At 31.4% G+C, this 21,657-nt stretch overlaps 1 protein-coding gene and 1 pseudogene across 1 annotated transcript; one reads left to right on the top strand and one right to left on the bottom strand.

Moving 5' to 3' along the window:
- Positions 1–1,151: 1,151 nt before the first annotated feature.
- Positions 1,152–6,740, bottom strand: LOC148581559 (uncharacterized; annotated as a pseudogene).
- Positions 6,741–7,494: 754 nt separating this feature from the next.
- SDF2 (stromal cell-derived factor 2-like protein precursor) lies at positions 7,495–10,273 on the top strand. Its single transcript, XM_016326043.3, has 6 exons — positions 7,495–7,916; positions 8,050–8,196; positions 8,477–8,617; positions 9,184–9,233; positions 9,319–9,448; positions 9,842–10,273. The coding sequence occupies exons 1-6, from the start codon at positions 7,800–7,802 to the stop codon at positions 9,923–9,925; spliced, it is 669 nt and encodes a 222-aa protein (XP_016181529.1). The 5' UTR covers positions 7,495–7,799; the 3' UTR covers positions 9,926–10,273.
- The last annotated feature ends 11,384 nt before the right edge of the window (positions 10,274–21,657 follow it).

Raw genomic sequence — 21,657 nt, 5'->3', positions numbered from 1 at the left:
CTTGAATTATTCACAATCATCAAAATTATTTTGACATTTTAATTTGTTAATAATCCACATAAGAGTAATATATACCCACATCTAGGTTCTCTTACCTTTTTTCTACTCTTGGCCTCACTTCTCTGTACCTTTGATGAACTTATAGACTTATAGTCTTGTCTTTTGTATCTTCTATCTCTCCTTTTGAATCATTAGATTTTTCACTCTCCAAATTTTCTTTTTAATAAACCATATTTCACTTTGCTAGCAATGACTTTCCACCACTTTTAGAGAATTTTAACTTAGAAGCCGCCGTGTTTGGAATTTCTTTCTTATAAATTAAAATATTTTCATCATTAAAATATGAAAATTCTATGGCAAGTGATAAAATAGATATCGAATTTTGCTTCAACTTGCACATTTTAAATAGTTATTTAAATATTGTTAAGAAGAATCAGATTAAATGACCAAATTATTTGTTAAATATAAAAAAAATTATTTGTAAAATAACATAATACTTATCGTTTTTATCTTTAAAAATTATTTTTATTAACAATATAAATTTTTAGATACCATTTTAATTATGGATTTAGTTTTGATACACTGACACAGTTGTGCAATCACATCAATTTTTTTAGATAACTGTTTACACGGTCAATGTAAAAGATATTTATTTTTGTTGATATAGCATTACATAATTAGATGCACATGTAAAATTACTTTATACTAAAATATTACGTAATTAAATACACATGTAAAATTACTTTACTTTACACTGACAGTGTATCAAAATTAAATTCTTTAATTATTTACCCTACTTTTAGTAACGACTACTCCTTTTGGATCATACACACACACGATATATGACTCAGCTCGTAGACTCGTACGAGTTTACCTGTAATAAATTTTTTATAAAAAATATATATAATGTATAATATATATATATATATATATATATATATATTTACTCAAATATAGGCATTCAAATTTAACAATTTTAACATCAAAACACATAATAAATTAACATAATACTATAATTATAACAAGTATTCTAGACCACACATTCAAATCCTTCACAAGTAAGCATCTAGTTCAACATAAAACACACAATCAAAGTTTCATATAACACAACCAAAAAACAAAAGAAAACAACAAAGCAACAATTAAATGTTCTAATAAAGTAAACGTCTAAAGCTGAAATCCTCCAATATCTTCATCTTCCATGGCATCAACATCATTATCTTTACCATCTTCATCAGAAACATCATTTCTTTCAGATTCAGGTTCGACACGGCCAACAAAATCATCATCATTCACATGTTCATCTTCTTCCTCCATTAAATTTTGTTGTGGATCCCCAATGAACTCATTCCCACCTCCCTCACCCATATTGAATTCATTACTATTCATACTCGGAATAGAAAATTCATTACTATTTGGATCATCATTAGTATTTTCATTTGTTGGTAAGTGAGAATGCTCAACACTTTCAACAAGATTCTCATTAACATCTTCAGTTATCCACTCATCATCAGAATGCACTGCATTAAATTCAAGTTTCGGAATTTTTCTAATTTGCTTGCCCTTTAATTTCAAATTATACATAACATACACTAAATCATTCATTTTCTTTTGATGCAACCGATTTCTTCTCTTTGTATGAACCTAAAAACATATAATACCATTAGTTAATAAATTATAAATATACAATAATTAAAATTGAAATAAATAAAGAATAGTTCTAGGAATCACCATTTCAAATGCACTCCAATTACGCTCACAACCAGATGAACTACAAGTTAAGCTTAGAACTTGGATAACAAACTTCTTTAATTCTAGACAACTATCTCTATAAAAGTCCCACAACTGCAGGTAGCATGGTCTTCCTACTACTTTTTGCAGTTTCATTGCCAAAGAAGCCTCTAGCATAATGAAAGTCAGGAAGTTGTAGACCAATCTTTTTTCTTTCTTCCTGGTTAGAAACCAATTTTTTCAAACAACTATATAGACCAATCTTAATGTCAGCATCATCAACCATGAAATTATGATCATAGTGATAATGATTAATGAGGATTAAAATAATACGCAGCAACATGCAATGGCCTATGGAATTGGCTTTTCCACCTTCCATCAATAATTTTCCATATAGGTTCATAACTAAAAATAACAATGCAAATGAATAAGAATTAAAAAATAAAATAGATAATTGAATATAATAAGAAAACATGGTAACATGATACATTGATAATCAAATATTAAAACCTTTAATTAGTCAAGATTACCTCTTTTTAACATAACTAAAGTTAGTCTTAATTATTTCTTTGGCTTTTCTCATACCTTTAAATATGAAACCCATGGCTGGTTTTTCATCTGAATCTACCAAGCGAAGGACTGTAATGAGAGGAACAGCAGCCAAGGTAGTGAACTCGTAGTTTTTACCTTGACTCGAAAAGTTAGTTCAAAATCGTAAGTCATTGAATCATAAGAGAGAACGTAAACATGACTCGTAAAATATAAAATTAAAATTATAAAAAATCTGATAACACAAATCTACAAGTCAAAAGTCACAATTCATAACAAAGCTCAATAACTAATTACTTTGTGCATTATACCATAATATAAAATTTTCAATCATCTTTCATAGAGTATCCCTTCACTTTGTAGCATAAGTATTTAGTTTCTGAAATTTTTTTTAGAAGCAATAGTATTTAATAGTAGCTGGTTTATCAGTATGTACAAAAATGATCATATGAGGACAAATTCCCAGAAAGGGAAAGATCTTGGACAAAAAATGAAAATTCAACACTGCACATCTCTGAGTACAAAATAAAATCATGTGATGGTGATAGTGTTTATGGCAAGTTTTCCTTGCTAAGGTAATGCATGATGAATCTTCATCTTATGTTGCTTCATATGGTTGAGTTTATTGCAATGCTTAATTAGATTAATTCATCATTAACTTTGAAGCTTAGTTGATGAACGCTTTGTTGCATAGTTCCAAAAGCAAGATAACAAACTCCCCATGCCTTCACGTGCTGCACTGCTTTTTCTTCTTTGTATAACTTTAATAAACTCATCAGCACTCAAGTTTCCATCCCGGTTAGCATAAAAAACATGAAAAATTATGTCAGCAACTGCATCTGTAATAGTGATGCCACATACCAGTGATGCTGCTCTCTGAAAATCAGATTTTGTCAACTCTCCACTAATTTTCCCATAGTTGAATATGGCTAGGGAGAAGAATTCCAACTGCTTGCACAATTCTGCAAAGGCTTCAAACTCTTGAAAAGTGATTTTTATGTTTCTGAGATACGAATCATCGTTCATTTTCTCCACCTTATCCAACAGTTTATTTATATGATTGATATCAGTAGCTGCAACCAAGGAAAGTGCGAAATCTTTGGCTGAAATTATTCCTTTTCTGTTGTAGTCATAGTAAGCAAACTATGTCCAATGCCATGATAATAAATTAACAATTCAAGTTTTCAGCTAAATAAAATTCAACAAAAAAATTTAACCTGCAAAGAAGTAAAGAACAGCTTTATCGTGACTTGTGAACACAAACCAGTAAAATGAACAATCACTGAACAAGGGAGGCGAACCAGATTTAAGGCTTATCTAAAATCACTAAACAGGGGAGGCGAAAAGCGTAGTAGGCAGCAACAACCAACCATGAACACCGATAGTCAATGACACAGAGCATCAGCAATACTAAGTCAGCAACCTTCCAATGCAGTCACAGTTGCAATCAGAGAGAGCCAGAAAGGCAGAGATACACTCACAGGGGCACCGCGACAAGCCTTAGGTGTCACAGTAACACAATTTTTCTTCTCCGATTTGGTGATTTTAGAATTCAGAGGGAGTTCAGAGTTTAGAGGGAGGAAAAGTGATAAATTGAATGAGGTGAAAATTGAAAAGACAGTTATAGATTAAGGAAAAATTGTTAGGCTAAACGATTCAAGAAGAATTTGTAGGGACATTTACCTTCTTCACTTCAGATTGGGCTCTAAGGTTTGAATTGGTTGCAATTTGGGACAAAAAACCCGCTTCTGAAGCTTTCTTGAAACTGGAACGCAACCTCGCTGGAAAACTCGCGATTCTAGCGTTTGAGCGTGTTTCCTCGGCGATTCAACACGGAGTTGCTTCCTGGAAGATGAGAAGCATAAACGAGATGGGAGGGAGAAACAAAATCGCAGAATCATGCGATTCTACAAGTAGAATCGCGATTTTAACTACTTTGGCAGCAGCCTTAAGGCATATGACAATATTCTTCCATATCCTACTATCCAAGGCCATGTTTTGGACTCTTATTCCTTCAGGCATTAATACAATCTTAGTTGTCTTCCAAGCATCAGAAGTAAACATAGTCATCAATGGTCCTTTATTATCATGAAGACAAGTGGGAGTCAAATAGGCAGTGGCAAATCTTATGGCACCTGGTCGAATCAAGTCCTTTTCCTTTGTAAAATTCCTCAGCATGCTAATGAGCATACTCCTGGAGTAGATAAAACTGGTGATTTTTCTTCCCTTTTTTATAGTTGTTTCATGCACCTTTAACTTCTTTTCAAAATCTTCCAATATCAAATCAATGCAGTGCGTAGCACATGGTGTCCAGTACAAAGTTTTTCTAGTCTCCATTAATTTTTCTCCAGTAACCTTATAATTAGCAGCATTGTCTGTAACAATTTGGACCATATTCTCTTCGCCAACAAATTCTACAGCATCTTCTAGCATTTTGACAACTTTATCCGTTGTTTTTGATATGTCAGAAGTGTCCAATAAATAAAGGAAAACTATTCCTTTAGGCTTGTTCACCAAAAAAATTACAAATACTATGCTTTTTTTATCTGTCCATCCATCCGACATGATTGAACAACCAGTTCTCTTCCACTCTACCTTAAATTCTGTAAGTATTTCATCAGCATTGGTCACTGCTTTCTTTAATTGGGTTTCTCTTAACTCATGGTAAGAAGGGGGTTTGTAGCCGATTCCATATATCCCAACCATCTCACAAAACTTTAAAAACTCAGGATTCTTAATAACATTGAAAGAAATAGCACTTGTATAGAAAAATATAGCACATGGTTGATCACATCGTTCCTTTAGATCCTTCTTCATCATTTGATTTATTGTTGATTGAACTTGAGCCCCTTTTTCTTTTGTGACAAAGTTGCGAATATCTTTCCCCTTTTATTGAGAATTGTCCTTCTCCTTTTCTATTTGCTTAGGATAATCCTCATCGTCACCTAATCTTCTCTTTTTCAATGATGCTTTTTTAGCCTCCACACAAACTTTCAACATCACAGCCTTAACTTCTTCAGGTAATGAAGCACAAAGCTCTGAATCCTCTTTAGTACTGGCAAGATGATGCTTGAACCTATGAATTCCTCCCTTTATAGTCTTTGAGCAATAATTACACTTCACTTTTTTACCATTGCCTTGAACATCAATCCCATGTTTTCATCCTATATCACTTCTATTTTCAGTTGCATTTTTTCTCCTAGAAACAGTAGGTCTAGGAATACTAGGAACTGAAGACCCTGCCTCTAAACCAACAGTCTCAGACATTTTGTATTTTTGTCTCTAAATCAACAAATCAACAAACCAAATAATTAATTTAGCAAAGTTATCCACTTATCTTTATCCATCTCTAAATAATAATTAAAAATTATTTTAGAGTTATCCACTAAAATACAGAGTTTCAGATTCAGTTGCAAAGTTATCAAAGTTGATAAATAATAAATTCAAATTTCAGATTTCAATTGCCAAGTTATCCACTAGATTACTATCAAAGTTAATAAATTCATAACCAACACTAACAAGTAACAACTACAAATTACAAGAAGCTGCTATTAAGAACAAACTAAACTAATACTAACATTTCAGAGTTTCAATATTTCATATATTCAGATTTATTAACAAAAAATAACTAACTAAATAACTAACAGTCTAAGTGTTTAACACTAACATCTAACAACTAACAAGTCCAGAACCAATCAACCTATTATCTATTGATATCAGTAGTTTAGAAAAAATAATTAAGCCACACATTTTAGTTTTTTTGATACATTATTAACTTATTAAAGCATCAGTTTAATTTTTTTCCATCAAATTTCAATAACCAATTCTGTGTATGACTTTTTAATCCATATTTCATCATTTATGACACTAGAATTTAAACTAAAAAAAATTTAAAAAGTTAATATCAGAACCAAAATGGCAAAATTCATACCAAAATTATTGATATTTAAATTTGTTTAAAAAAATTACTTTGGAGAAGGAAACTCGGGCAGAACCGAAAAAGAAGAGAGGCAGCTCAGACAACCGGAATGGCGATCGAAACCCCTTGCCGAAGTGAAGCAGAAGTAGATCGGCAGTGCATAAGAAAGAGCCGCAGAACAGAGGCGAGGAACGCAGACCAAAGGCGAGGAACAACGTGCCATGAAGCGTCGAGTTCTCCGGTGTGGGGAAGAATGAGGCATCGAGAAACCTTCATCGTCAGCCTTCACCTTCACCGAGGAAGTGAGGAGTGGACATGAACGATGGTGGCGGCGATGTACCACGAGGAAGAAGATGGCGGGGGATCCGTTCGGCCTCCGACGTGGCGGCGCAGACAACGGTAGATGGCGGTGCAGACAATGGTGAAAAAGAACGATGAGCTTGGAGAAGAGAGTGTTAGCGCCGTTTGGGATTAGGGTTACCTTACATGAATGACGCCATTTCTCTCTCTCTTTTTTTTTTGGGGCCCAAAACGACGCCATTTTGGCGAAAATGGGCACCCAAATCAAATTCGTTGACTCGCCCTCAAACACGCGAGTTTGACCGAGTTTACCCGAATCTATCCAAAAACGAGTTTGTGTCCGAATTAACTCAATTTTACTACCTAAACTCGTAAACTTGTACAAGTTTAAGGACAACAATGACTGGGATGCTTATCAAGCATCTTTTCACCGCTCAACAACTTAATCACACTCGAGTCACACTTCTGATTCTCGCCTTCCCTACCAGATTAGCTCTTTCAAAGGCTCATTTTGTCTATTGAACCTGTTTTATGATTTCTGTATTTGGTTGATTGGGTCTTCTATAATTGTCTCCATGAACTTCTTTATTGCGCCATCCTCAAATCCTCCCGCAGGTAGTGAAATAGATATCTTTCCACCCTATGTTTTTATTTTGCCCCAATTGTTTCCTGAAATTATTGAAACCCAGGGGGAAGTGGGACACTGTTCCTGAAACGATGTGACACTGGGCCATGTCATGAGTTTTTCCTCTCTATGAGACGATAACCTGCATACAATGTCTCACTGGGCCCTAATAAAAATTCAGTCCAATATTGACCTGAACTGGGAAAAAATTTCTTCGGTCCAATAAGAGAAAAAAAGCATGTGTACCCCTTTCAGGCGTCAGTCCCCGTTATTTGGCCAGATATATCCAACCACTGATTTGGTTCCACGTATTGTGACCAGCCACGTGTTCAATATTAATTGGGCAAAGACATGTCACAACTCACAAAGCGTAATAGTGTGGAAGTCAAGCACAGCGTGTTAGAAGTGGTTAGTTAATAGTTAGTGACTTGGCGTTTGTAAGTCGTTCGTAAAAGAAAGCAAATCTAACGTGAAGAGTCTTCGAACCCCAGTTTCCGGTAACAGCTTTGAACCGTGGCTTCCTCAGGGACCGTCTCTCGCAGAAAACCACCTTCTTCTTCTTCTTCTTCCCAAACACCCGGGTCGACCCGAATCGTGTATAGAGAACCGGGTAGGCATTCGGAGTCCGAATTGCCGATCTGGCAGCGGAACTGGTTCATAGCTTTGCTGTTCCTCATGGCTTTGGGATTCTTCGGCCTCGCTCTCTTCCTCTTCCTTACCCTCGATTATGACGTCGGTGCTTCTCCATCCGCTTCCGCTTCCGCCTCTGCTGCCTCCTCGGAAGGCGTCGAGGTTCCATTTCTTTTTTCTTTTCTCGATTTCGTTGTTTGGAGAAGTGAACCTGTGATTAGGGTTAGGGATAGGGATGGGGATTTTGTTGATTGATTTTTTGACAATAGCTGCTCGATTTGGGGGGATCGTACAGGTGCACATCACTTATGGATCGGTTATAAAGCTTATGCACGAGAAGACCAAGTTTCGTTTGCATTCCCATGATGTTCCGTATGGTTCTGGCAGTGGACAACAATCGGTTACTGGTTTTCCCAATGTTGATGATTCCAATAGTTACTGGGTATGAAATTCCTTTCTTGCCTTCTACTAGTTTATTTTTTATTTTTCTATAAATAAGAAAATTGGTTTGATTAACTGGTGTGTGATGGTGTTGTGTTTTGAATATTGTGTCATGGGCAGTATCCGATGTATGATTATAGCTTAATAAGGACAAAGCAGTAACTAATAACTATTGTAGATTACTATGAGCTGAATTGTTAGGTTATAATAGACTTTGAAGCTTTACGGCATTTGGTCTTGACTCTTGAGACTTTAGCTGAGGTATGTGCATTGTTTTTCAGATTGTTAGACCTGAGCCAGGAACTTCTGCTAAACAAGGTGACACCATTAAAAGTGGTACAATCATTAGATTGCAGCACATGAGGACCAGGAAGTGGCTGCACAGCCATTTGCATGCTTCCCCAATATCAGGCAATCTCGAGGTATGTGGATGTTTTTCTGTGTGGTGTTGTATTTGCCTTGTCCATTTTATTGTTAATTGATTGATAATAACTGAATGAGGACGATTCAATTGCAATCTATTGATCCGTTCTAATTGATATACCTCCATCGCAGTCTGCGATTTTGGTTTCTGTTGTGCTTGTTAGGATTGAGGCTGGACTTGTTTTTATTTTGATTGTTTCACTTCTTTCCCCCCAACTTACAAGGGATCATGTACCTCATTTATGCACCAGGACATTGGTTATTTCCGTTATTAATTCCCTTTGGGATGCTATTTGTTCTTCAAAATTCAAATCAACGCTGACTGATATATGATTCATTGAAAGATTTATCGGGATTATCAGTTAGTGAATGCACATGTTCATTGCCTCACCTGCATCACTTAACTCTATCTAATAAACAAGCTTTAGTCCATTAATTTTGTGATTTTTTTAGTAAATCTTATTATGTTATGACTGGCATTTCCAAGAGTTATTTGCCTTTTCAATCCTTTTAGATTTGTTAGCACAAATGGATATCTGACTTTAACTTTCTGAATTGAAAATAGGTGAGTTGCTTTGGAGGAGAGTCTGAGTCTGACACTGGGGACTATTGGAGGTGAGCAACAATGAAAGTTATTATAATTTTTACATCTCAATATTTTGTTAGGTTCATAACATTATATTGGCTTCATTTTTATTAGGCTTTTTATAGAAGGAAGTGGGAAGACATGGAAACAAGATCAGAGGATCAGGCTTCAGCATGTGGACACCGGAGGCTATCTACATAGTCATGATAAGAAATACTCTCGGATTGCTGGAGGGCAGCAAGAGGTAAGAATTGGCATAGAATTTGAAAATATCCTATTCTCCTTTAATGAACTATTTTATTGATTTATTTATATGTTTATAATAATTTTTTTTGTATGGAAATTTTAGGACAGGCTAGGTAGAGAAAATCGAGAATTTTATGTGAAATCAGAAAAGTGAATTAAATACATAAACCATGAAATCATAATGAGATTTAAATCATAAAATTTTCTGACCTAGTAGAAATTTTGTAAATTGATTGATTCATTTAAAATTGTAATATCAAAAATTTTAAAAGTTAAATCAAGATTCTAGCTACCTTATGCCTTCAGCTAGTTATATATATTGATTACTAAATCGACTTTGGTTATCATTTGTTCTTATTTTCTTATGTAATGTGTTGTAAACTTGTACTAGGTTTGTGGTTTACGTGAAAAACGTGCGGACAATGTCTGGTTGGCAGCTGAAGGCGTCTACCTTCCTGTTACTGAAAGCAAATGAAGTTGATTACATTGATGCTATGTCGAACAGCACAATGGACTGCTGAAATTTTAGCTGCCAGCATTGGTTCAGATGTTAGATAGATGTAGGGAATAGGCTGTCTATTGAATCTAAAAATGAGGGGGGTGAAGTGAACGATTTTAGGATGATATGACCATATGATAGTAATACTTTGTCATTGGTTCACTTGTTATGCGATGTCCTAAGAGAACGGCAATTAACAGCAATTACTTTAATTTTCAAGTGAGTTTACAATTTTACTGATCAAATGAAACATTTGCTTGAACTGTTGAATTTAATTTAGTGATCCTATATAAATGTCACTTGTCATGTTTTTTGTTCTCTTAATTAAGTTCGAATGTATTTTTTACGTTCTATTTTTCTAACAATGATAGGGTGTTGCCTTGTTTTTATATAACATTAAGTTTGATAGGATACTAATATGTACGAAATACAAACTATTTTGAGTTCAACAAAAAATTTTCTATTTTGTGTGGTTAATATTATGCCATGAGGTTTTTGAAATTGTTAGTATTCGGTTTGCTATTGGGATTTTGAGGATGGTTGTAATACTTTTAGTCTTCTATTTTTGGCATGCATGCTCTTAGTCTTAGGCATATTATTCTCAAGAAATCCCAACCTTTTTGGTGTAATTGGATCGGAAAGTTAGCTGAATAGTTGATATGAATGACAGACAAATTTCCATATTTAAAGTTAGAAAATGAAAAACGTTTGGAAATATATGAATGGGTAAAGTACTGTTTTGATCTCTAACGTTTAGGGTGAATTTTATTTTGGTCTCTAATATTTTAATCATTCTATTTTTATTTCTAAACTTTTAAAATGGTATCAATATTATTCCACCATCAAATTTTTTACTAATATTTAACGAAATTGATGTACTATTAATAATATTGTTGTTAAAGCTATTATATGATATTTATTAATATTATTTTTCAATAAATACAGATAGTATATAACAATATAATAAATATAAACTAATTAGTTAGTTATTAAAATAAAAAAGATTTACTTTAATATAAAAATAAAATTAAAAAAATTATAAAAACATACTAAAATTTTATATACTTATTTAATAATAATCAGATTATAATTTGTTAAAACTTGATTGTTTTTAAAATATTAGTGAAGATATATATTTTAAATTTTAATTTTAGGTTTTTGATTATTTTATATTTTTTATTTATATGAGACCGATTTTGCCAATTCAACTAGTAACTCATCAGTTGAACTAATAAACCAATAAATTCGTAATTTAATCGGTTTGATTGTTGGTTCGGTTCTAACAACTATGTCCAAGAGCGATTCTTGATTATACTGTAGATTATTTTTTCCGCTATTAAAATTTATGCTAAATAAAAAAATCCTCCTTTTCCACTTTTTACCCATATTTTTTAGTTATTTTGTGTAATTTTTTTCTTCCTTCCTCAGACTTATTTTTTTTCTCTTTCTTTCTTTTTTTTTTTAAGATAATTTTTCTTCATATTTTATATATTCATACAAAATTTTTATATTATTTCGGTATTATTTCTCTATTGTTTTCCAAATTTTTAAGTATTGGTTATTATTTTTACCTGATCCAATACACCCACCAATCCGATTCGGCCCTTTAGTGCGACTTCGACCTTACCATACTAAACGAGCCCCATATTTGAGTCTCTAAACTCGCATTTGACCCAACTTAAAAAGCAATTTGCGAGTTATATGGGATTCAACTAGAGTTGTACACAGATCGGATCAGATATAACATATAATTCTATCCGATCTGCACTGCACTCATTAAATCGGATCGGATACGATATCTGCCTTTTTTAAATTGGATCTGTTCCGGTCCGATTCGCATACTTGTGGATTGGATTAGATCGGATATAGGGTATATTGTCCTAATTCAAAAAAATAACTTAAGGCCCTGTTTGGCTATTTTTACAAAAAAATGTCCAGATAATCTATTTTTTCACCTGTTTAAGCCTATTTACTCCTAAAATATTATCAATAAAAGTTCTCTTGAATAACAAAAAAAAAATAATAACGCAAGATCTAAGTTTAATTATTCTGAGTTGAAGTATAACATAAAAAATTAAAAACAAGATATCATAAACTATGCTATTTATATGAGACGTGCGGATATGCAGATTGCGGAGAAGAAAATAGATCGGATGCGGATAATTACCGCAGATATGCGGATATTATTTGATTCATGTGCAGCCCTAGACTCAACCTCCTACCATGAAATAGGAGTGACAACACTACCCGAATTTGCAGATACCCACTCTATCCCTATCCACTCGGGGCAAATAATTACCGGGACGGGTTTTCTACGGGGCGGGGTCTTGGGTGGGCAGGACGAAGTCGGATATATATATAATGTATGTAATATATGTAAAATAGTTAGTAAAATGATTAATAATATTATATCATATTTAAGTTTTTACTTTAATTTATGTTATGTGTGTGATAATGGTTATATAAATTTTGATATTTAACTCTATTTGTCGGATTTTAATAATTATAGGAGCAGATAGGCACGGGACGGGTTAAGGTTCAGCTTTTTACTACCCGCGGATAGGAGTGGAACGGATTTTATACGAGTTATTGTAGAGCGGAGCGAAGTCGGGTAGGCAAAAACCCGCCCCTACCATGAAGAAATAATCTTTCCAATTCCCAACTATAAAGGAGGTAATTGTTGCACCACGACTTGTGATGGAATCTCTTATCCAATAAGTTTCTCAAATACTCCTGTGTTCAAGTAATTTTTTGCTCCAAATTAATTTTGCTCTACTAAATTGGCGAAAGTTAGTGCACTCCAAAAAGAGTAAAGAAATGCAACACTCCTTAAAGGTTAACTTGCTATCAAAGGTTATCAAATAAATTGATTTTATTATTATTATTATTATTATTATGTCATGGCTTGAACGAACGAGCTGACACAGACAAAAAAAAAAACAAAAAGAAAAAAATTTCAGCCTTTCATTCAACACGATCCGAGACAGAACGACTATTACACCAGCGAAAAACTCAGCTGAACTTGATAAAACTCCTCTATTATTCCATAGTTGCTGATATGATATCTTCAAACATTTTTATTGTTGGCGGCGGCACTTCGACGATCGTTCTGGCTGGCAACAAATTTGGAGGCTCTTGAACCCACTACCTTCTGCTTCTGACCTTCCAAGCGTGAGAAATCATTGCCACCGAAGAGGAAGACGCATCTATCCATTGCCGCTACTGCTTTGCTAACTCCAAGCACAAAACCGATCTTCGAGAAGAACTCCTGTCTCCTCGAAGATGCATGGCCGCACTGATTCTCAGATGACGACACCCATGGCCAGCAGACTCCGTTAGACCTCCGCCGGCAACAAAGGGACACCTCGATTCGCCAAGAATTTTTCACCACTCTCCCCTAAATTGGAATGGTCGCTAAGAAACTTAGTTTGATGTGTGGGAGTCTCTGCCGCTATGTTTGGTCCTCTGAGTCTCTCTAATTTTATCTCTCTTGTTGGTTGGCTAAATTACCCGCTGCTATTTGATATTATTAGTTGTGAATGTTCGAAGTAATGAGATTCTAGCGATTGTATATGAGTTTGGTGTCATATATTTATTTATTTTAGATTTTAATCCAATATCTAAAACCTGTAAAAATAATCTAAAACTTATAAAAAAATTGTTAACATTATTAATAAGTTATTTTTTAAATTCAAACCGTTCATATAAAATATAATAATAAAAAGTTAAGATTTAATAAATTAACAAAGAGTGTAATACTCTAAACTTAATAAAAAGTGTTTAAGGATGATTCCTAAAATACCTACTAACTTTAGTAGTTGAAGTACTTTGTAGATATCTTCAATTGTTTTTAATTTTAGAGCTTTGAAGTTTGCACCATCGTCACTTCAGTCCAATCTCCATCATCAGATTGGAAAACAACCTTGGAACAGTTATTACAAATTTGTGTTGGAATAAGATTGACTGATTGAGGCGGAAAAAAAAAAGACATAATTACAAAAACATTTCTTTAGTGATATTTCTCTAAACCATAAACCCTTATGCAGTTTTATGAGCAACAGAAGTACAATATCCATTGTACGGTATTAGCAAACAAAATAATTTAGTTACCATTGCATAATCACATTGCATTTTACATTAACCCTTGATGGCCCCTGCCTCTTTATTGCACTTTGCACGAATCTTTAATGAATTGGTCCATCGGCACATGCTAAATGTCCAAAATATGCTCAATGATTCTATATACAAAAAGAATTAACTAGTTGCGTGTTTAATCTGAAACTTTCAATGATGTAGTTTTATTCGATAGAGCAATCTCAACTAGATTATGTCAAGCTACTACCTACTTTCATAAATTTCTATTTAGTGTAAAGTTTATTATTATTACTAACGTTTAATTATTGTTAATATATATAATTTTATCAAATTTTTAATTAAATTTACACAAATTAAAAAGTTTATGATTGAACTTCTATGCTAATTAAAAATTTATAATTAGATCATTATTATTTTTTACTTTTTTAAAAAATATAATAATCTTGAAATATTTACTTTTAGAATATTTCTTAATTCATCTTATATCAAACACTTAAACGAATATTTTAAAGAAATTGTATTTTTTGTAAAAACAAATAGTTAGAAGAATCTAAATGAATTTTCTTTTCTAATATAAAAAAAATAATTTTTGGATTTTCAAACTAGAAAAACCTAATTAAAAATAGGATTTAACTAATTTATGTCCTAAAGAAGAATTTTAAATATATAATAGGGTAAAATACTAAATTGGTCCCTTATATTTGGGTGTAATTCTATTTTGGTCCTTAAGGTTTAAAATGTCTTATTCGAATCCAAAAAAGTTTCATTTAACTTCAATATAATCTCACCGTGAGGTCAAAACTAAATAATTAACAGAATGTCCTACATGACGGCAGTATAAGAACAAAGTCAATAATTTGGAGAACAAATATAAGCTTCAGAAACACAAAATCAATCATGAATGCATTAATATATTTATTTATCATTCTCCTTAGTTCTATAGAAAATATTTCATTTAAATTGTAAGAAGAATTTTAAATAAATATATTGATGCATCCCGGTTGATTTTGTGTATCTGGAGCTTGTACTTGTTCTCTAGATTATCGACCTTGTTTTTGTACTGCTGTCATGTAAGATATTTCGTTAACGGAAATATTTGGTAATCAAAGAAAATCAGTCAAAAATAGCCATAACTTGCCTTATTTAGCATTCATTAATTGTCGCGACAATTAATGAATGCTAAATAAGGCAAGTTCTGGCTTTTTTTTTATTTCCCTAACATTACCCTTTCGTTAATTATTTAACTTTGACCTCATGGTAGGACTACATTGAAGTTAAATGAAACTTTTTTTAAATTTAAATAAGACATTTTAAATCTTAAAAACTAAAATAGAATTACGTGCAAATATAGAACCAATTTAATATTTTAGCCTATATAATAACAGAAACTTTTTAATTCTTTTGATGTATTCAATGTATTGAATACGTTAAAAAATTAATATTTATAATAACTTTTATAGAATATTTCTTTATATGGTATGTTTATCAAAATAAATAACTTAACTAATTTATAATTATATTTAATTAATTTTATTTATTTTTAATTTATAATATTTGATATTAATTGATTCTCACCCCAAATTAAAATTCTAAATGATACGTGGGAGAAATAGAGGCGGAGATCACGGAACTTTCAACAATCCCGATTCTTAGTATATGAAAAAATTTATAAAATATATAAAAGAACATTCATTTAGTATGAAAAAGAAACATTTTGTAGAAAAAATATCCTAATGCCTAGCATAAGCACCATCCACGTAGATATTTTAAATTCATCCAAAGGCATTTAGCTGGTTTTTGGCTGATATCCTCTTAGTTCCTAGCACTGTTGAAATCCTAAATATGATAAAACTATAATTTCGTAAAGAATAAATGAATAATTAAGTCTATTATTAATACATAAAAACTGAACTCTTGTAATAAGAGCACCTATAATGGTGAGTTTCTCTTTTACTTTTTTCTGACACATAGGAACTCTAACCATTGGAGGAGAGAAGGAATGAGTTTCCGCACGGGTCTCAAGGTGAGGGAGTCCCTCTAAACAGGAACTCAAGTTAACCAATAATAACTTGCCATTTGGCAAGTTATTTTTAAAAAATAATAATATAAAATCTGAAATAATTAAATAATTATATTAAATAATGAAATAATAATTAAATTAGTAATAATTATAATAAAAAATTATATTAAATAATTATATTTTTATTTAATTAATAATTTATATTAATTATTTAAAAATAATTAATTAGAGTAAATAATTAAATTTTTATTTAATTAATAATTTATATTAATTATTTATATCATAATTAATATTGAATATTATTTATATTATTATATTAAATTATAATTAATTAAATTTACTTACATTAAAAAATAAATTTAATTTTTACACCTTACAAAATAATTCTTAGTTGAGTTAGTTATTTTTATTTTTAAAATTTAAAATGCTAACGATATTATTAAAATTAGCAATTGTAAACACAAAACTATAAATTAGTGTAATCTCGAAGTATATATTGTGTATTATTATTATATATGAATTTATTTAATATTAATATCTTTTAATAGTGAATTATTTTTAAATTTATAAATTTAAATAATATTATTAAAAAAATCAATTACATTAATTTTAAGTATTTTAATTAATTAATTAAGTGAGACCACAACAGAGACTAAAGTTAGTTCCTCCTAATGGAGAAGAGAGAGATGCTTTGAGTTCCTATTTACCGTTTATAAGGCAAAAGCTGATGTGGAGTTACTTTTTATGACATGTAGATCATAAATAAGGACTGAGATGAGTTCCCTACTGGAGATGGTCTAATTTCACTCATCCAGCATTGTACTGTGTTAGTAAAGCTTTCTCTAACGTCAGAGCCATACGCAAGTAAGCAAGATGGAGATTTCATATTGAACCAATGATCCTCTTTAATCTTTATTGGGAATGAAATGCCTTTATAATTTTGGAAGCAAAAGGGGATCACGTTCAAGCCATTTAATTATGTTCATTATTAAGCGAGGTCTTTTTATGGCAAGTGGCTTTTCTTATTCACATTTCACACGACTGAATATTGATCCCTGATTTGTGTATTATCATTATGTTGAATCTATTTTATCACTTAAACAATTCAAGACTTAGCAGGCTCGAAAGGAAATTGGACAAATTTTGAGAAGGAGATTCGGTGCCCAACATTGTAGGAGCATTTTCTCGAAAATTTAAAAGGTTAGGTAAAAATAGATTAACGATTTTGATATTTTGTGCCACAGATATATACTTGTTAACAATGGTTTTAACTTTTAATGTCCACCAAAGTGCACATGCAGAATTTCCAATATTATGATATGAATGCATTATGGTAGTAAAGCATCATGTGGTGATTATGTAAAATACAACATGATTTATGGGTGGGTCTGTGCTGCTTTAACTCTATGGTGTATATCTTTAAATTGACAAAACAAGGCTATGCAACATACTTAGTGTAGGATCTATAGCTAAAAGACTGAAATGGAATATGGCAGCATGGTCCTTCCCTAAGAGCATCTCCAATGCATCAATTTTTCAAGTTTTCATTTCCTCTTTTTCTGACACAATAGAGTTTCAACTGTTGGAGAGAAAGAGAATAGCGTTTCTGACCTTTCGGATCTAGCGCTCTAATACCATGTCATAATACCATTCATTCCAAAAGCTTCAGCTGATGGAAAAAGATAACATTAATAATTATATCTCTAATACTTCCTAAACCTCCATTGTACACATTGTATAAATATTTCATTGGCTCCTCATACTTTCCCTAAATTAAAATATACAATACAAGGGGGCGTATTATACTGTTCCCACAATTTTAAAAAACACCATAAAATCCAATAATTAAGTATTACACCAAGATTTTTTCAATATACATAAAAATTAACTGTGATTTGCAAATGATAACTTGCCATATCTTTAAAAAAATAATTATATTAAATTATAATTAATTAAATAATTAAATAATAATTAATTAATTACTAATTATAACAATTTATTATAATTAGTAATTAATTAATTATTATTTAATTATTTAATTAATTATATTTTTATTTAATTAATAATTTATATTAATTAAATATATTAATTATTTAAATTATAATTAATATAAATAATTATAAAAAATTAATATTAAATATTATTTATATTAAATTATAATTAATTAAATTTATTTACATGAAAAAATAAATTTAATTTTTACACATTACAAAATAATTTTTGGTTGGATTATTTATTTTTATTTATAAAATTTAAAATGCTAACCACATTACAAATAATTTTTTTTGAATTTTAATATTTTTAATAGTGAATTATTTTTAAATTTATAAATTTTAATAATATTATTGTAAACAAAATAATAACTACATTAATTTTATCAAACTGACTGCAACCTTTTTCTGTCCGTGAGGATCCCACCAAAGCGCCTTCTAATTACTTTAATTAATTAATTAAGTGGGACTACAACAGGGACTAAAGTTAGTTCCTTCTAATGGAGAAGAGAGAAATACTTTGAGTTCCTATTTACTATTTATGACGTAAAAGCTGATGTAGAGTTATTTTTTATGACAGGTAGAGCATAAACAAAAACTAAAATGAGTTCCCTATTGAAAATGGTCTAACCTTTCCTATTAAAAGTTTATCCTTTGTTTTTGGCTATTTGCTTTATTAGATTTTTCACTAGACAAGCAATCATCTTTAATTGCTTAGTCAACATACACCTATGTTATTTTTGTAATCACCAATTATCTGCCACATCTATATTGACCTTGATCACCTTTGTCCTGCATGATATATATATAGTACACCTCAGTAGATGAAAGTTAGGGGAATTGAAAAAAATAATAATAATAATCCATGTACGATAAACTGAACCGTATTACGGTCTGGTTTGTGATTGAATCGGCTGATCGATCGGTCCGATCCAATTTTTAGAACGGTCCAATCCTTCTTGGTTGTCCAACCCCTCTCCAATAGTTTAACCCGCTTGCTCTTAGTAGTCAGTTAGACTTCTGCCGCCATTCGTCATTCTGCTCAACGGTCTTCGACTCTGTTGTGCTTCTGTCTTTCTTCTCAGACGGCTCAGAACGAAGACAATGGCTCGTTTTTATTTTTAATTATTCTTATGTTCTTTGTCCTTTGTTCAAAGCATTGATTTTTTTAATTCTGCTATTTTACTTAGATTGAAATTTGAATAGTTAAATAATTAGTTTTTCTTTAAATTGAATCATTGAATAATTAGTTTATTTTAATCTTTCGTTTTCATTCTCTGTATTATTTTTTGTTTCCTTGTTTTGGATTGAATCATTGAATGATTAATTAGTTTTAATTAGTTCATTGATTAATCTTTTGTTATTGTGCTAAAATTTTGTTAAAATTGTGATTACCTAAAAATCTTATTATTAATCTTAGATTCTTTATTTGAATTATGTTGAGTACATATCTAATACCTTCTATTTAAATCAATATAAATATAAATATTAAATATAAATAGTCTTCAAAGTAAATAAACATAATCCAATTATCTAAAATACTCAAGTCATAGTTATAAATAGTCCCATAGACAAAATAAATATATAATCCAAAGTTCAAAAACATAATTATGAATAGTCTTCAAAGTAAATTAAACTTAATTCAATACACTTAATTTTTATCTTCATCTTCATATAAGTCAATAACATCATTGGAACCAACTCCTGAAGAATAGCCTTCTCCTTTTGCAATATCTTCTTGATCTTTATCTTCCTCTAGAAAAAAGTAAATAAATATATTAGCAAAATAGTACATAATAATGTTCAAAATCACTCAAGTATGTATGTCATAAATATAATATACCAAAATCATCATATCCACATATCCAATTTCTGGTGCAAATCACCGCTTCAACATTATCTGACAACAAACGACTTCTATACTTATTCAAATCATGAGAACCCATGCTAAATGTAGATTCTGAAGCCACGGTAGTAATAGGAATGCTCAACAAATCTCGTGCCATTAGTGATAGTGTTGGAAAACGATGATGGTTGTCTTTCCACCATTGCAAAACATCAATGATTGCATCATTGCAAAATAATGTTGCCTCACTCAAATAAATATCCAGTTGGTTCTTTCCACTTTTCACTTCAGCTTCTTGATTACGGGACATCAAATCCTTGCATTACAAACAATATAAACATATCAAAAAGTATGAAAAATAAAAAATACATATAATCAAGTAGATAAAAATACTTACACCAACAATTTTAATAAGCTGAGTTTCAATTGCAAAAGATGTTGCTTGAGAAAAATTACTTGAAAGTTGGGAAAAACTCTCTACAGTTGTAGAGGAATTTTGGTCATAAACCTCAAAAAGCTTGTATAACTTACTCTTCACATGCTCCACTTTGTCTTTAGCACTAATAGGATCAATCTCATTATAGCAATGAACCAAAGTGTTGAGTTTAAATCTAGGATCAAGAACTGCCCCAAATGCAAGAACAACACTGTATTCTTTCCAATATTTCTTGAAATTAATCATCATTTTTTCTCCCATGTTCCTTATAAGCACTTCATCATTCTTCAAACTATTCATTAAAATAAGCTGGATTTACCAAACTTGTAAAAAATACAAGTTGGATATTGGGTAAGAAGTTCCAGACATCAACTTGGTAGTTTCGTAAAATGGTAACAAGAAATCACATATCTTTTCAGTTCTTCTCCACTCATCTGATGAAGGACAATACCCCCTAAACCCAGCTTCTTTTACTTTATACATCTCAAAAGCTTTCTTATAAGGAATAGCACTTGCAAGCATTGCATAAAGTGAATTCCACCTAATAGGAACATCTAAACATAATGCAGTCGTATACTCAAGTCCCTCAATATCTTCAAAACATTCTTTAAACTTAACCATTCGACTTTCAGATTTTCTCAGAAACTTAATACCCTCTCTAATCTTATACACTGCATCACCACATATTTTCATTCCATCTTAGACAATAAGATTTAAAATATGAGCAGAGCAACGAACATGAAAGAATTCACCACCACACAACAATGAACCATGCACATCCAAAGTACTTTTCAAGTGTTCAACACAAGTATCATTAGAAGAAGCATTATCCAAAGTAATGGAAAAAATCTTTTTATCAACTTTCCACTCAGTCAAAAGCGTAAAGATTTTAGAAGACAATTCAAATCCTGTGTGAGGAGGAGGCATATGACAAAAATTGAGAATTTTACTCTGTAATTTCCAGTTCTCATCAACAAATGTGCAGTCAAACATATAAACCCCTCATTGGTACTGGAAGTCCAAAGATCAAATGTTAAGCAAATTCTATTTGGAATGGAAACTAAAATTTTTTTAAGTTCCGCAGCTTCTCTCTTGTGGACTTTCACTATGTCAGCCTTAACCGTATTCCTAGAAGGAAGTTTCAAAGGTGGACTAATATATTTCACCCAATTTCTAAATCTCCTATCATCAACCATATTAAAAGGCTTATCCCCAGCAACTACATACCCAGCAAACATATCTCTAGCCACTCCTGAATCAATCTTAAGTGAACCCATTTTAAGTTGCAATTCTGCTATAGTCTGACCAATATCTTCATGC

This window comes from Arachis ipaensis, chromosome B10, assembly GCF_059453495.1.
Source record: "Arachis ipaensis isolate K30076 ecotype BB chromosome B10, ASM5945349v1, whole genome shotgun sequence".
Taxonomy (NCBI): domain Eukaryota; kingdom Viridiplantae; phylum Streptophyta; class Magnoliopsida; order Fabales; family Fabaceae; genus Arachis; species Arachis ipaensis.
Note: the sequence above shows the minus strand (reverse complement) of the source record. Positions and strands in the feature narration are given on the sequence as shown.